This window comes from Ochotona princeps, chromosome 1 (assembly GCF_030435755.1).
Source record: "Ochotona princeps isolate mOchPri1 chromosome 1, mOchPri1.hap1, whole genome shotgun sequence".
NCBI classification, from domain to species: Eukaryota; Metazoa; Chordata; class Mammalia; order Lagomorpha; family Ochotonidae; genus Ochotona; species Ochotona princeps.
The window spans coordinates 104,877,824-104,895,365 of record NC_080832.1 but is presented as its reverse complement, the minus strand read 5'-3'; the positions used below and the strand labels follow the sequence as shown (position 1 = coordinate 104,895,365).

Genomic DNA, 17,542 nt, shown 5'->3' with positions numbered 1-17,542 from the left:
AGCAAAGCTATGCTTCAATTCAAAAAAGAAAAATTTAAATAAAATGAACTCACGAAACAGTTACTGACAGAGAAATCAGAAGTCTTCTTCATATACACAATCACAGCTCAAAAACTAGCATTCTCAACATCCATCAGATAGACCACTGGCATGCAGGACCATTTTATCTTTTTCGTGAAATTCAAAATATTCTAATTTTAACCTTCCTCTCTCTGCAGCTTAGTGATCAAAAACAACCACAGGTGGGGTCACATTCTCTAGGTCTATGCACTCCTGTACCTGAAAGCCTCAAGTGTTCCTTCCAACTCAAAGAAGAGCTCTTACCTTTGCCTCCTGAGTAGTATCTGTCTTCTGAAAGAAAAGTATAAGGATCCAATGTTTTCAATGAGCACAAACCTACAGAATCACTTTCCACCCCCCATAATGAAGGCCCTTGAACTGGGGCTATTAATTATAGATGTAATTTTTAATCTTAGGAAAGAATGTAACTGTACTAAGAACACTTAACTGGTATTTCCCTAAAAAGGACAGTTTAGAGCAAGAAATTAAACTAAAGGGATACAATTTGGGCCCGGTGGTGTGGCCTAATGACTGAAGTCCTCACCTTGCACGCACCGGGATCCCATATGGGCACTGGTTCTAATCCCGGAAGCTCCACTTCCCATCCAGCTCCCTGCTTGTGGTCTGGGAAAGCAGCCGAGGATGGCCCAAAGCCTTGGGACCCTGCACCCGTGTGGGAGACCTGGAAGTTCCTGGCTCCTGGCTCCAGATCAGCACAGCACCAGCTGTTGCACTCACTTGAGGAGTGAATCATCGGACATCGGATCTTCCTGTCTCTCCTCCTCTCTATCTGACTTTGTAATAAAAATAAATAAATCTTCAAAAAAAAAAAGGATACAATTATAATGATGTATGTTACATGTAACCAATGTAAAACTATAACCAAAGGAAAACTACCACAAAAATGTTACAAGCTAACTACATCAAAACAGTGGCTGTTTAGCAAATAGGCCAACATAAATTTCCCCCCACCCCGTGGGAAGCAGAAAGTCCTACAGACAGGACTCAAGGCACTGGTTCACTTCTGGGAAGGCTTACAATGATTCAGACTGGGCTGAGCTGAAGCCAGGAACTTGATCCGGGTCTCCTCCACTGGTGGCAGCATCCAACTACTTGAGCCATCACCTGCTGTCTCCCAGGATCTGCATTAGCAGGAAGCTGGAGCTGGGATAAAGACAGCCTAACCAATAGCTTAACTGCTAGGCCAAATCCCACTCCTATAGTAGGTCTGTTTTGTTGTTGTTGCTGTTTTAGTTTTAGTTGTACTAATTTGAAGCTAGCTAGGTCTCTCACTGAGTGACAGGGTACAGGTACAAGAGCTATCAGCAGTAGCCTCCCAAGGTGCTACGTGAGCAGAAAGGGGATGGGATGCAAACCCTGAAACTCCAAAAGGGGATGTGGTTATTCTAAGTACCTACCATCTTAACTGCTATGCCGAACACACACCCTTTTAGTTAACATCTTTCTTTTTATTTACTTACTTTTTAACTTATTTATTTACTTTCATGGAAAGGCAGATCAAATTTATGGAGAGAAGAGAGAGAGAAAGATCCTTCATGTGTTGACTCACTCTCCAAAATGGACCCAATGGCCAGACCTGGTCCGATCTGAAGCCAAGAGATTCCCCTGGAGCCCCCATGCAGGTGCAGGGTCCCAAGGCTTTGAGCTGTCCTGTACTGCTTTCCTAGGCCACAAGCAGAGAGCTGCATGGGAAGTGGGGCAGCTGGAACATGAACTGGTGTCCATATGGAACCCAGCTGCTTGTACAGTGAGGAATTAGCCATTGAGACAGCCCCTCTCCTAGTTGACTTTTAATCTTACATTTGAAAACCCACAAAAATGTCATACAATGTTAGCAATACACATGCATGTAATTTTTTATTTGAAAAGCAGAGCTACAGAGAGAATCACACAGAGGGACAGTGGAAAGAGAGAAAGGGAGAGAGAGAGAGAGAGAGGTGTCTTCCACTTGCTAGCTCACTCCCCAAATGGCTAGTGCTAAGCTGATCAAAAGCCAAGAGTTTCCTCTGGTCTCCCACAGTTACAGGGGGTCTAAGGATTTAAGTCACCTTCCACTGCTTTTCTAGGCTATAAACAGGGGACTGAATTGGAAGCAGAGTAGCAAATATACAAGCCAGCGACCACATAGAATATCAGCACTGCAGGCAGAAGCTTAACCTACCATACCACAATGCCAGCCTACAAGCATATAAAATTTTAAGACTAAAGAACTTTCGAAAAGAAAAACTCATAAAGACTATTAAAGGATAAAAACACAAGCCAAAAAAATAACTTCTAAAGTACCTAAAAACCCATACTACCCTCTACTCCAACAGATCTTCTGTGACCCTGGGCCCAGTGCCAGAGCTACTTCCATCCCACCTTAATTTTTTTTTGTTATATTTTTATTTTAAATTTTTAATTTTGTGGTACAATTTTGTATAGACTGGGATTTCCCCCCAAACTCCCACCCCCTACAGATTTCCCCCATTTTATCACAGTGGTATAGTCCTTCATAAGGAATCACGATTCCATCAGTCTCTAGTTTAAGTGTGCCCCAACATTGCTGGTACGGACAATGTCAGACAGTCCAGCATCTCATTGTCTACACATTTCCAACAGTTTCACTGGGAGTCCATCTTTTGTTTGGAGCAGGAATGCATGTTGCATTGTACCCCGACATCTGGATATGGTAGACCCCAGTACTCCATCAAATACCACAAATGAGAAGGTCATGAAACAAGGTCAACAACTGGTATGAATTAGAACAACAGCAACAATAACAACAACAACAAATTGCAGCACCATGAAAAAAACACGCCACTGAGTAACCAACACATGGGGGACAAAAAGAAAACACAAGTCTCACGAAAAATGCCACTGTGTAATCCATGAGCCAGCAAAGAAGTTGACAAGAGAAAACAAAGTATTTGGAATAAATGAAACGGAAATCAAAAACATCAAAACACATGGGATTCAGCCAAGAAAAAAAAAAACAGTATGGATCGGGTTATTGAAGTTACACTTTCCATGATGGTTTCCTTCATTCCACCTTAATTTAACCACTCGGTCTACTCCTCAGTTAGGAAAACTAAGGAACATAAGGGGGGAAGTTGCTGAGAGTGAAGTGGGAAGTTGTAGATACGAAGGCTTTAGTTGTTCTCTGGTCCTGGCTGGACAGAGTGGAGTGACGCCAAGGCTAAGGGAAGAGGCTACAGGGGACGTTTCCAAGTGGCATTAGAATTGCTACCAGCTGCTCCTGCTCTGCACACGCACCACTGGCTGGATATTTAGGCACCGTCACTACTTAGAATTTCAAAGTATTGGAAAATCAATGGATTTCACTCAAATGGAAGGTGACCCATTTCTCATGAAACACATAACTTTTGATGGTAAAAACACAAGTAACAATGTTTAACAAAAAGGCAGGTCTTGCCTTCCCCGAGAAAGTTCCTTTAGAATTCTACTACACTATTTCAGTATTTGAGAGTAATTTCTTAAGTTGTATTATGCAGATGATATAAAGATACCACTGGTATGCAGAACCAAAATACCTTCTTTCCCATGGAATGAGCACTGACAAACCACCACCACTATTTTACTGTGATTTCTTAGACTACAATGAACAAGATGACCCTTAATTCTCCACACACATGGATTTTTAAAAACAAACATATTCTTCAACAATTTGAGGAGACAGCAAAAGAATGGGCTGTGAATTCTAGTGCAGTAATTACAAGTGAATTTTCAAATAATCACTGAGTCTTTGGAGACAATGCCTTCTGAATTCAGTATTGTTTTGAGAACTGAACATACACAGTGCAGTGGGACCAGTGTGTATGAGGTATCCATTCTGAGTTTCTTCCCACCCTAATTGCTCCCTGCTGCCTTCTCATTTGCATAAAAATCTAGTGTTTCTCTACAAAAATGACCCAATATTGCTTCCAGGGTCTAAAAAAGGACCTATTTGAATTATTCCCACTTTCTGAAAGCAGCACTAGATCAGGATTTTTCCATCTCTGTATTGTTTCCATTTGGGTTATGGAGGGACTATGCTGGCAGGAAGCATCTCTGCCTCTCTGGCCCAGATGCCAGCAATACCTGCAAATCCCCAAGTGCTTGAAGACACTGGTCAAATGTCCTTTGGGCAAACATCACCAATTGAGTACTATTTTACTAGATCAACATCCAAACTGCTAAAAATGATAATGGCCAGAACCATAGTGTCTGGCTTCATTTTATCGAAGATAAACCCTAGGAAGGTGTGGTGGGGGCTGGGTTCCTGAGCCCTGGGTTCTGAGTATGAAGGAACTGGTGGGGTTTGGGTCACTTGGCCTAGATCCTGGGGCCCACCTTCTACATGGGTGTTGGTTTCGTGAACCCCAGGGGTCGGGGATAATGGTGGGGCTTTGGTCTCCTGTCCTGGATTCTGGGGCCTGCTTACTAAGTGGGTGTCGGGTTCTTGAGTCCCAGGGGTAGGGAATTCAGCAGGGCTTGGGTCTCCTATCCCAGGAGATGGGGCCCACCTACTAGGTGGGGGCCAGGTTTGTGAACCCCAGTGGTGGGGATCCAGTGATGCTTGGGATGCCTGGCCCAGGTACTTGGATTCGTCTGCAAGAACATGTCCTACTTAATGAAAAAGATGGAGCAGTGGACACAGGCCCTGTTGTAAAAGGAAAATACGGCAGCACATTTGGTGCTGTAGCAGGAGGAGGAGAACAGAACAAACTGGACAACTACCCCAACCAAACGATGACAACAAAAAAATCTCAGTGAATGGAGCCAATGGAAATTGGGAGGGTGACATTATCCTTAGGTCAGTGAAATCGGCAGCATTTCAGAACTATCCAAGCACTTAAACAGACCCCTAAGAATTGAGACTCTGGGTTGATATGAGGTGGCAGCTCCTCATCCCTGGATACTGGGACACACAGAAAGTCCCGAGTGGTTTCCCTCTTTGTCTCTCCCATTTCCCCAGGAACAAGAAATAGCAAATTTGGGGAAAAAAAAAACAAAACTAGGAAGAATATATTACAAGGGAGCATGCAGTGAAGATGAATACACCTGGCAGTAAGTCCACTGTAAAAGGGACCCAAACTTTTACAGTGGATTAAATAGGCCTAAACATCCATGCCAGAAGTCTAGGTTTTCAAAATCGAAGTATTATCCTTCATTTTTATTCTATGACTTTTCTTACTATAAGAGAAACTTTCTAGTAAACAGGGAAATTAAGAAAATGAATTCTATCTTTTCCTGTCATGCCTTTTCTTTTGTTCAACTACACACTCTCATGCTCAACTAAGAGAGCATTTAAATTAAAACCAAAGCCCTAAACACTAATGTCAGGAAGCAGAACTTCTGTGGGCCGGGCAGCCCTTACCACTTGCCGGTACTTGTTGACATTCTCTTGAAGTGTGGTAAGTAGGAAACTGAAGATCCTCTCCATGTTCTGGGTTAATGTTTGCTGGATGTCCCTTCTCCTCTGAGGCGGGAGCGTCTGGAAGGTCACAACATCCTCTGCCAATCGCAGAAGGATGAACATGACTAACTCCGTCTGCGTTTCCTACGCCAACAGAAATGAGCAAGTCAAACCAAACCCAAACATCTGTTTTCACCATAAGCACAACTAAAGGCTATTTTTTTTTGGCAAAACCACCACTGACAATGAAAAGTCAGCCCTGCAGCTCATGCCAGGAACAAGCACACTGAATCCACACGGCTACCATCCTTCCTACCCCTTGTTTGGAAAGTGTGTCCAACTCCATCAGCATATCAGGCCAGTGCTGCGGCCACTCTCGCTTGATCATCTCCACCACAATTCGAGACAGGACATCTTTAATATGGTTCTCTTCTTCTAAGATGTTCAATGTTCCCTGAAAAAGAACAAGTGATTAAGAAATCCACAAGGGTCCAATGCAATAGCATAGTGGTTAAAGTCCTCACCTTGCACACGCCGGGATCCCATCTGGGCGCCAGTTCTAATCCTGGTGGCCCCACTTCCCATCCAGCTCCCTGCTTGTGGCCTGGGAAAGCAGTTAGGGATGGCCCAACGCCTTGAGACTCTGCACCCACGTGGGAAACCTGGAACAAGCTCCTAGCTCCTGGCTTTGGATTGACTCAGCTCCAGCGGTTGCAACCACTTGGGGATTGAGCCATCGGATGGAAGATCTTCCTTTCTTTCTCTCCTCCTCTGTGTATCTGCCTTTCCAATAAAAATAATCTTTAAAAAAAAAAAAAAAAGAAGTCTGCAAAGGAAAAAACTGGGCTAAGGGTACAAAACTCACCAGTAGACTACTTTAAACCAACCAGAACAAGCAAACCTGTTCCTCATGTCTGAGTCATCTGCCCTGCACTCTCCCTACTCATTCTCTCCATTTGCAGCCAAAGTATGGGTTGCATCAGATAAAATGACTGTCGCACACAGCAAGAAAGGCATCTGAAAGGCACAGCAACTGAAAGAGACACAGAAAGATATCTTTTCATTGGCTGGTTTACTCCTCTAAATGCCTACACTTGCCAAAGCTGGGCCACGCCAACGCCAGGAATCAGAAGCTCCACTAGTTTCTCCATGTGGGTGGCACTGACCCAAGAACTTGAGCCATCACCTGCTGCCTCCTAAGGCATGAATCGGAAGTAGAGCTGGTACTCTGAAGTGGGATACATGCATCCCTAGCAGTGGCTTATCCACTATGCCACAATTTCTGTCCCATGTCACTGTTCTTTACAACCTCTCATGCAGAGTTTTCATTTCTTTGAAGGGAGAGAGTGGAAAAGGAAGAACTAAAGAACAACATGAAGCTAATAAGACGGGAGGGCATGGAAGAGCACATGACTTCTCATAGAAGAGTTAGAAAAATTATTTCTGATGTGTCTGTTTCTCAAGTTTGATCTCAACTTCTGGTCTCCCCAGAACCAGCAAAACAGAAAAAATCCAAGCTATCAGAGTTAAGCAGCAATTTTGTATGGAATTTGTTTTCCTGTTCAAGGCACTAAATTTTTCTGCCTTTCATGTCCATTGCAAAAGGAAAAAGACTGTAGATTTTAAATGTTTCAATCTATAACCTAACAGTTGAAACAAACTATACTCTGAATGCAATTCAACCCTGGCTAGAATGTAGTAGGTAAGTCTGCAAGAAAAAGGACATGAGCAAAGTGGACCAGTATTTCAATCTGACTTAGATATAAGAATCGTACATGCTCAGTTGTTGAATACGAGCATGTTAAATCTCCTTTGCTGTCTTTACTTATGTAAAAAACAGAAGCTGACACATAAAGGTGATTAAACTTCATAAAGAGAAATGTACTAAGTTAAAATTTGTGATGGCTGGTCTTTTTATTCTGAAGACAACAGTAAACATTATATGAGAATGCTGTGTAATTTATGCAACACCAGTCAATTCTTATACACAAACGATACATAACAGAAAGTGGGCTTCCTCTCCCCTGCCTTGGAAACACAAGTTCTCCAGCAACTCACTGCTTACATTTGCAATCAGCTCCATGACGCTGTTCTTCAGATAGACCTTCTCCAACCGAGACATACTGTTCCACCGAAACCTGGCCACCAGAAGACACACAACCAAGAGAATCGTGTTAGGAGACTGCTCTCCACAAGAGAATAAACAACTTTCATTCCTATGTTAGATTATGCTGGAGAGTGCATTAAGAAATCATACTTTGGATCTTACACCTTTCAGAGAATGCAAAAGAACAGTCCACATTGAACCATTACTAATTACAGAAGCATTCTTGGTTCTCAATAAGCAGTGTCCATTAATCGGACCCTACACAGGACTTATTTTTCTTTTTAAACTGATGGACCAAAAGCAAAGACACCTCCAGGACAACTGAGATAGCGTGATTGCTTTTCAGAAACTAGAATGAATTATTTTATTTGTGCTAGCTTACAAAGTTAGAAAAACTGAGTCTAAGTTAAAAGCTGACGTTGCTGATAGGTGTCAAGGGCAGGAGACTCAGGTGAGGATGGGTTTTCGGTTACTCTCACATATCTTGCCCTGAATGTGCCATTCAAAGACATGAACTTGAACATAAAGATGGTAGAGGAAGAGAACACACTGCCTACTCAAAGATGTATCTATATGCTGCATTACTCTATAGAAGATTGAGGTGTGCTGATATACATACAGTAGGAGATCAATCAATGCTGGACACATGACCAGCAACCATGAGCTAACATTTGTCAGATGCTTCACACAGTGATACACTCTAAGAGGGAGAAGAGACTGATGAAATGGTGAGCCCTGAATGCGAGTTCCCACAGATCTGGGTAACATCCTGGGTACCTTGGGGACTGCTTGGTTCTACTCCCCTAAAAAAGCATCTCTCTAGGTTATTTAAGAAAACTCGATCTGCTCCTGCAGACCTGAGCCCAGGAGCTGCTTACTTGACAACGTGTTCCAGGATCTGAAGGCCAAAATGTCTGACGATGGCAATCTGCGTTTTCTCAGCCAACTTCAAGCCACAGGGAACACAGATGGGACACTTTTCTTTAAATTCTTCACAAAACTGAAAGAGGGAAAGTTAGTGTTTCCTCTGGGAGCTTAGTGAGGCTGGGGACTTAAAAAATCCCTCATTAAGAAATTCCAATCTAAGCCGTATTTTTTAAATTACAAAACCTAGGTCCGTATTACATGAATAAAGAACTGATAAACATTCCTTCCACTGCGATGATTCCATGGCCAATATACTCATGGAAAATAACCAGATTTACAGGAGTGAAAAATATTTGCTAGTGATATACACCTCAACAGGAGATGAAACAACAGGATCCGCTTTAAAAACATGGGTGGAGGACACTAAGACAAATGTTGCAGGTGACAGGTGTCTGCAGTACCCCCCTCCTTTTGTGTCCATTTAAACGCTGCATAATGAAAACACGAGTAGAATTCAACTGTTTGATTCCAAGCCCTGCGGCATAAAGTCTCATCCTGAGGAGCACTCACTGTGACATCACCGAAGACATCGACAGTACAAACCTTCTTGGAGGGTTACTTCCTACCGCTCACCTAGACTGCCAGGGGGAATGCCGATATTGTATCAACATCCCCGCACGAGATAAGTCTTCCCAAACAGCAACACTTGAGTCAGTCCCCAAAGCAAAGCAAGAACAACGACTTTCAGGAAACCCCCAGTGCCCGGGTGAAGATGCAAAGTAAGTGGTACAAGTTCATCTTTGCGCGAAAGAGTTCAAGACTATCCCCCGGGACGAGGGCTGTGTGAGAAAGACAGAATCTGTCCAGCCATGTCCCAGACACAGACAGGGCGCTAGAGACGTAAGGATCTAACTAAAGGAGAACACTTGTCAGGCTGGAGGTCGGCGGGGAGGATCTGGACAGTGGGGTCGGCAGAGGCCAACCCAAGAGGAAGCCAGTGTCGGCTGGGGGACCCGCACATGTGCCGAGAGATGGGGGCTTGGCGAGGGAGAACGGGGTCCAGCGTGTAGCCTGGCTACGGAGGGGCTCGAGGTGCCCCAAGAGCGAGGAATGGGACAGCGGGCTTGGAAAGGGCCGACAGGAGGAGCAGTGAGAAGCGAGGCAGTCCAGGACCCTCCGGGGAGGGTGGGGGTGTGGGAGCCAGGGCAGGCACGGTGGGCAGAGAGGGCAGGAGGCTGGGAAGAGGTCGCCAGGGGGGTGAAAGGAACGCGGGCCGAGCAGGTGGAGAAAGGGAGATCCAGGGGCCGCGTGGGCAGGAGGTGCCCCGACTTTGGGGCGGTGCTGGGGCTGCCGGGGCTCGAGAAGGGACTCAGAGCGGGCCCGGGGCGCCCGGACCCCCAGCTACCTTGAGGGCTTCCAGCCGGTAGCGCTGGGTGGAGCTGGGGTCCATCATGACCGTCACCGCTTTCACCAACTCCTCGCACAGCGCGTTCACTTGATCCATCGCCATGGCTAGGGGCCACGCGCCGTCCCCAGGAGCACGAGGCACCAACAGCTCCCTCAGCCGAGGCCACACGCTGGTCTCGGCCGCGGCGGCGGGCTGGGGGCGGGGAAGGGGAGGCTGGGAGGAGGAGGAGGAGCGTGTATGGCAGAAAAAGCTCCAGCCGGGAAAGACCCGGCGGTGCGCACGCGCCCGGCCCGCCACTGCGCACGCGCCCGCGGAAGTGGCGGCTCCCTTGTGACGGTTGCTCCCGAGGTGGGCGGGGCGGGTGGCGGAAGGGCCGCGCTGCGCAGGCGCGGCAACGGCCGCGGGCGATGCGCGCGCGCGCGGGCGGGAGGCCTCAGTCGGCAGCCCCGGCCGGTCAGCGCGTAGCTCCTGGCCCAACCTCCAGGGCTGTGGGGCCGGAGCGCCCTCGGCGGATTCTTTTGCCGCCGCTGCTCTGTTTGTCGTCACAGGGAAGAACTCTCCTGGAGACTCATTGGCACTCGCCCAGAGACCTTCATCTCCCTGTCAGTGGGCGCCGAGCGCGCGGTCCTCGCCGTGGTAAGATTTAGACCCATGCAGTGTGGTTAATTTCAGGATTTTCATCCTGTTTTGGTGGTTTTAGGTTCTAGCGGTGACTGGTGATGCCGAAATGGCTTGAAACAGAAGGCGTGCCCACAAAGGGCTAATTGCCAGAGATGGTCCAGTAAGTTGTTTATGTGTGTGTGTGTGGGGGGGGACATCCAAATTGCCGTTTTTTCCCCCCTCTCCGGTAGCTCTTAAGCCGCCTTCTTCACTTGTGCCTGTTGTCCTGGGTGCGGTGATGTCTGGCTCAGATGTGCCTTTTGCAGGTTGGGATACATAAAGATATCCCAGGAGGGCTGCGCTTGCAGTTGTTGAAGTTTTGTTTTGATAATTCTGCAGGTGCTGCCGGTGAGATTTCAAGCCATGGCAGTCGTTCTCGGAGAGCAGGGTTTTGGCATAGAGTGTGTTCCGATTTCCATCTAAAGCTGCTTGTCTTCGCCAGTAATTATATAAACTGAAAAGCCCGATCGCTTGGAGTCTGCATGTCTGGCTTTGCGTGTGTGTCAGTGAAATGTTTCTGGACTACGATCTCTCCTGCGGGTCTCATAGGATTCTTTCTCCTCGCTTCTTGTAACGGTGACCGTGGACTATGCCCTGGCTTTATTTGTTGCAAATCCTACAGAAAAATCCTAAAGGGATTTAAGACGTGTCATGGGTGAAAGTATTCACATTCCACCCATTTAAAGTGAATGGTTAATTGAAATTTTTTTTTAAAGAAAGTAATACCTTGACTATTTTTTCTTTATTTTTGTTTCTCCACTAGCCTACCAGTATTGTAGTTGTCAGTTTTTTTTTTTTTCAAAGTGAAAGTTTTTGAAAGACTTTTTTTAGACCCTAGTTGGGTGCTCACTCAATCGTATAACCTGTATCTCTTGTATTTAAATCATGAATTACTGCTGTTGCCATAAGTATCTTACTTACCATAGGCCAGTGCTGCCCAGACTGGTATGTGCCAAGTGCTGCAGTTGCCTGGAGACCTTGGAGAAATCCCAACGCCCAAGTCACCCTCACATTAGTTACATCTGGACAGCAGCTGGTGGAAATCAGGTATCAACACTGATTAAAGATACTTCCGTGTGCAGCAAGTTTAGGAGCCATTGCCTTATTATCCCTTCTTCACAGTTAGCGTCCACTCTAATGGAAGTGCAGCTGGTTCTTACAGTGTGCCATGCTTTCTTTAATGTTTGTCTATCTGAGAAGAGGTAGTCAGTCATGTTTTCTTTGGTGTTCCAGTTCACATGAGCAGGTAAGTAATCACTGTGCAGTTGTTACACGCACACTGCACGGATGGCTGGCTAGTGGTGACAGTTTGAAGAGAAACAGGATTTTTTGCATATTCGCAAAGTATCCTTTCCCAAAATATGTATTAGTTACTAAAGGAAAAATAGCTATCATATTCTTACCACAGATACGTAACCTCAAACCCAAGTTGAGAGTCTTTAAAAAAATAGCATCCTTGGGCTCGGTGTTGTAGCCTAGTGGCTAAGCTAAAGTCTTTGCTTCGCATGCTCCAGGATTCCAAATGCGCACAGGTTCATGTCCCGGCTGTTCCACTTCCCATCCAGCTCTGTGCTTATGGCCTGGGAAAGCAGCAGAGGACGTCCCAAAGCCTTGGGACCCTGTACCCACATGGGAGGCCGGGAAGAGGCTCCAGGCAGCTGGCTTGGGATCAGCCCACTTCTAGCCACTGTGGCCACTTGGCTAGTGAACCAGCAGATGGAAGATCTTTTTCTCTGTACCTCCTTCTCTCTGTACATCAACCTTTCCAATAAAAATAAATAAATCTTTGGGCCCGATGGTGTGGCCTAGCGGCTGAAGTCCTCACCTTGAACGCGCCAGGATCCCATCTGGGCACTGGTTCTAATCCTGGCAGTACCACTTCCCATCCAGCTCCCTGCTTGTGGCCTGGGAAAGCAGTTGAGGACGGCCCAAAGTCTTGGGACACTGCACCCTTGTGGGAGACCTGGAGGAGCTCCTGGCTCCTGGCTTCAGATCAGCACAGCACCAGCTGATGTGCTGATTTGGGGAGTGAATCATCAGATGGAGGATCTTCCTCTCTGTCTCTCCTCCTCTCTGTATATCTGACTTTGTAATGAAAATTTAAAAAAATCTTTAAATAAATAAATATTTAATTTTTTTTAATTTATAGGAGAGCTTTGAGGGGGTGTCCCTTTTCGTCTCATTCACTTCCCAAATGACTGCAACAGCTGGTGAGGAGCCCAGGTAGCTGGGCCATCTTCACTACTTGTCCAGGTCATTAGCAGGGAGCTGGATCACATGGGATGCCTCTGGTGCACTTAGCAGCTTAACCCTATGCTCCACAATGCCAGTCCCAAAACACAATCTTATTTTTAAAAAAAGATTTATTTATTTTTATTAGACAGATTTGCAGAGAAGAAAGTGTTGAACGGTTGGAGCTGAGCCAGTTTGAACCCAGCAGCTTCTACTGGATCACCCAGGTGGGTGCAGAGGCTCAAGGACTTGATCCATCCTTTGCTATTTTCCCAGTCCATAAACAGAGCTGAATGGGAAGTGGAGCAGCTGGGTCTTGAACTGGTGCCCATATGGGATGCTGGTGCTGCGTGTGAAAGATCAGCCTTCTGAGCCATCATGCCAACTCCCTCAAGAGACAATGTCAAAATTTTACAAAAATGTCAAGATCCTGGGGTAGATGTTGGGCCTAGCAGATAAGATGTGGTGGGCAAGGGTGGCAGGTAGCACTGTGGATAAAGCTACCACCTGTGAGGCAGCATCGCAGAGGCACTGATTCGAGTACTGGTGCAGCTCCCTGCTAATGTGCTGGAGGACGGCCTAGGCCTGAGCCCCTGCACCCACCAGGGAAATCTGGGAACGGTTTCTAGCTCCTCCTCAGCCATAGCTAGCGTTTGGGGTCAGACAGTGGATTAGAGCTCTATTTCTGCCTCTAAAATAAGAAGAATACTTACAATATTAACAATTTTAAAAGATTTATTTTGAAAGAGTTACAGAGAGGGAGAGAGAAAGAGCATCCTCTGTCCTCTACTTCACTCTCCGCATGGTTGCAATGGGCAGCTCTGGGTAGGAGCCAGGAGCTTGAACTGGCCCTCCTGGGTGGGTGGCAGGAGTCCAGGGTCTTGGACCATCCTTTGCTGCTTTCCTGAATGCATTACCAGGGAGTTGGATCCTTTGGAGCAGCCAGGACTCAAGCTGGCACCCATATAGGATGCTGGTGTCTAATCCACTATACATACCACAGTGCCAGCCCCCTAGAAGGTTAAAATGTTTAAAATGTATTTATTTATTAGAAAGCTAGAGTGACAGAGAGATGTCTTGTATGGTCAGTTTACTCTTCAGATACCTGCAGTAGCCAGGGTCAGCAGCAGAGTGGGATCCTACATTGTGTAGGGTGGGGTCAGAGAAAGGACATTAGTGGGAAAGTCACTGAACTCAAATAAAATATGTAATTCATGATGTATGTGCATTATCTTTTAATTACATTTTCCCTGAGTTTTTTAAGTAACCCGGTATTGTGCCACTGTTCACTGTTTGATTTTGATAACTTGGCAGTGTAAATTATCATCATTAGAGGAAGTTGGGTGTAGAATAATCCTGCTGTTTTTATTTTATGATTTGTTGTAGATCTAAGTCTTTCAAAATGCAAGGAAAATCTTCATGAATGCTAAAATACTGTAAATCATTTTTTGCTTTTCTTTTCCTTGGCATCTGCCAGTCAACTGCATTAATTGTTGGCTTTCTCCCTAATGGTTTCACATTGTGATTTTAATTTGCATTTCCATAACTAACGATATTTAGCTCATTTTCATGAAAATGCTGGTTTTGTTTTTTTTGTTTTTGTTTTGTTTTGTTTTGTTTTTTGGTGTTTTTTTTTTGTGTGTGTGTGTGTGTGACTTCAAGGGTCGGAGTTAGGCCAGTGCAAGGCCAGGATTCTGGAGCGTTATCCAGCTCTTGCACGTGGTGGCAGGAACCCAACATTTTGGGCCATCTTGTGTAGCTTTCCCAGGCCATTAGCAAGGAGGTGGATAATAAGTGGAGTGAAACCAGTACCGGTATAGGTTAATGACATCTTAGACACGGTGACTTTATCCTGAACCACCATGCTGGCCCCTTGGCCTTTTATTTTCTTCTGTGGATGTTTAGTTCTTTGAGGTAATGAGTGGGGTTGTTTATTATTATTATTATTAATTACATTGCATTATGTGACAGTTTTATAGGTACTGGGATTCCTCCTACCCCTCCCCAAACCCTCCCCCCATGGTGGGTTCCTCCACCTTGTTGCATTACCACAGTTCAAGTTCACATGAGATTATTTCATTGCAAGCATATACCATGCATAGAGTCCAGCATCTTATTGTCCAGATAAGTTCAATGGCTTGTTGGGGAGACCATCTCTGGTCTGAAAGTAGAGCCAGCAGAGTATCATCCCGATCAATTAAAAGCCCCAACATAACATCAGCAACAATTTATAACGTTATGGAATTAATTGACATAGTATTGAGTAACCAACATGTTGAAAAAGAAAATGCAAGCTCTTTAACACATCCTGTGACTCCTTCATTGACATTCCAATTTAGTTTATATACAACTGGGTTCTATATACCTTGGATTGGCTATAGATTGCTATTCAGCTGTCTCGTGTCTATTTTCATTATAGTATTTAGTATTTTATAGTGTTGAAGTATAATTTTGCTGAACCTGGCTTTTTTTTCAGGTAGTCTAGACTGGCTTATAACTCTAACAGGACATATGTCAACAGTTTAGGTGCAGAACAGTTTTAGGAGGGGTGTACCCTAGTGAGGAGTAACTAGTACCCTAGTTACTCAGTAAAAAATCCTCAGTACCCTAGTGAGGAGTAACTAATCCTTGTGTCCCACCTAGTAAGGTATAAATTAATCCATGCTGGCCGTTTCTTGTCTAATTCTAAGATTTCCTTGTTGTTCTCTATTCTTGAGTTTTTGTTTGTGTGTTTGTTTTGAGGGGTTTCTGGGGCAATCCTGATGGTCATTGCCAGAGAGGGTAAGGACCCAAAGTAGGAACCAAGCTAGGACCTGAGAAAGCTCCCCTCCCTAGTCCCCAAGGAAGTTTACTGTTATTCTGTTTCTGAGGACAGCTCAGGGCTCCTGGCTATTGTTCTGACGCCCTTGGATCCTGTGAGGAAGGATTTGGACTTCTTTCATCCCGTGTGGTAGATCCAAGCGGGAGTGGAGAACCTCAGAGTTCTTGGCCTCCGAAGGCATTCCAATTCCCCGTGGTCTCCTTGGCAGTTGGGATGTAGTCCTTGGTGCTCGTAATGATAGTCCTTGGTGAGAATCCGGGGGTGTTCAGGATTGGGATACAAGCCTCCTCTTGTCCCCCTCCTCCACTCTGGGGTCCTCTCTTGCTCTGTGCATATGACCTCCTATTAAGAGGTTGTCAGGATCGCTCTTAATTCCCCCTATATGTCTTTGTAGTTTAGCTATTATCTAATGCTGATTCGAGTCTGTTGTCTATGAGTTACCAGTTATGATTCTGGTAGGTTACATTTCACGTCTTCCTTACACATTCTAGGGAGATGGAAGATTTCTCTGCTCCCCCGCCCCATTACGGAATAACATAGGGTATTAAAAGTATATTAGGTTTTACAGTTCTTTGATGTAGTTCATAAGCAGTCTGACTCACATTGATTGTTGGTTCATTGGTTACTTCACAATATCTTATTGCATGTGAGGTAGGCTGTTTGAGGTTGAGATAATATTACATTTTATAGGTACTGTTTTCCATATTGACATATCATCTTAAATTAAGGCAAACATGTGGTATCTAACTTTTTGGGATTGGCTCATTTCCCTTAGCATTATGGTTTCCAGTTTGGCCCATTTGGCCACAAAAAACTGCATTTCGTTTTTTTTTTTTTAATAGCTGAGTAGTATTCCATGGAGTAAATGAACCATAGCTTTCTTATCCAGTCTTCCACTGATGGGCATTTCGGTTGCTTCCATGTTTTTGCAATTGCTGATTGTGCTGCTATGAACATAGGGGTGCATGTTGGTTTCTTGTATAACAGGTGTTTTGGATATATTTCTAGGAGTGCTATTGCTGGGTCATGTGGTATGCAGATTTTGAGTTGTTTGAATGTTCTCCATACTGATTTCCATAGAGGCTGCACCAACCTGCAGCCCCACCAGCAGTGGAGTAGGGTTCTCTTTTCCCCACAGCCTCGCCAGCAAGTGTTGTTGGTGTTTTTTTGTATGTGGGCCAATCTTATTGGCCTTAGGTGGTATCTCATTGATGTCTTCATTTGAATTTCCCTTATTGCCAGGGAACTTGAGCATTTTTTCATATGCTTGTTTGCCATTTGGGTTTGTTTCTTTGTGAAATGTCTGCCCATTTCCCGTGCCGATTTCTTGAGTGGCTTGTTTGTTTTGGTATTTTGGTTGTTTTGGAGTACTTTGTATATTCTGGAGATTAGCCCTCTATCACCTATGTAGTGCGCAAATATCTCCCATTCTGTGGGTTGCTTTTTTATTTTTTGATTGTTTCCCTTGCTGTACAGAAGCTTCTTAGTTTGATGAAGTCCCTTTGTTTATTTTGGTCTTGATTGCTAGTGCTTTTGGTGTCTTTTAGGAAGTCAGTGCCTACCGCTAGATCTTGCAGAGTATTTCCAACATTTTCTTCCAAAAGTTTGTGGGTTTCTGGATGTAGGTTTAGCTCTTTTATCCATTTAGATTTGATCTTAGTGTATGGTGAGAGATGTGGGTCTATCTTTTTGTTTCTGCAGGCTGTCAGCCAGTTGTCCCAACAGCATTTATTGAAGAGACCTTCCCATTTGCCTGGATTGTCGTTTGTCTTTTTGTCAAAGATTATTTGGCTGTATCTGTGTGGGTTCCCTTCTGTTGTTTCTATTCTGCTCCATTGATCCTTCTCTCTGTCTTTGTGCCAGTACCAGGCTGTTTTGATAACCACCACCCTATAGTATGTTCAGAGGTCCGGAACTGTGGTTCCCCCTGTTAACTTCCTATTCTTCAGGATGGTTCTAGCTATTCAT

At 45.0% G+C, this 17,542-nt stretch overlaps 2 protein-coding genes across 6 annotated transcripts in view; one reads left to right on the top strand and one right to left on the bottom strand.

The window, feature by feature from the left end:
• Positions 1-10,138, bottom strand: part of XPO5 (exportin 5) — a 48,879-nt gene extending 38,741 nt beyond the window's left edge. For 2 of the 3 annotated variants that reach the window (XR_009245241.1, XM_058662498.1), the window contains exons 1-6: positions 9,859-10,138; positions 8,465-8,586; positions 7,545-7,617; positions 5,796-5,933; positions 5,441-5,623; positions 325-351 (exon numbers count right to left, since the gene is read on the bottom strand). Coding sequence is in view for 2 of the 3 variants with exons in the window: in XM_058662498.1 (XP_058518481.1) it covers positions 325-351; positions 5,441-5,623; positions 5,796-5,933; positions 7,545-7,617; positions 8,465-8,586; positions 9,859-9,963 (648 nt within the window). In the remaining variant the exon portion in view is untranslated. The remainder of the gene's footprint in view (positions 1-324; positions 352-5,440; positions 5,624-5,795; positions 5,934-7,544; positions 7,618-8,464; positions 8,587-9,858) is intronic. The other variant, XM_058662501.1, reaches the window with a different exon arrangement.
• Positions 9,143-17,542, top strand: part of POLH (DNA polymerase eta) — a 35,670-nt gene continuing 27,270 nt past the window's right edge. For 2 of the 3 annotated variants that reach the window (XM_058662506.1, XM_058662516.1), the window contains exon 1: positions 10,275-10,497. The gene's annotated coding sequence lies outside the window, so the exon portion shown is untranslated. Of the gene's footprint in view, positions 9,233-10,274; positions 10,498-17,542 lie in introns of those variants that run through there. The other variant, XM_058662508.1, reaches the window with a different exon arrangement.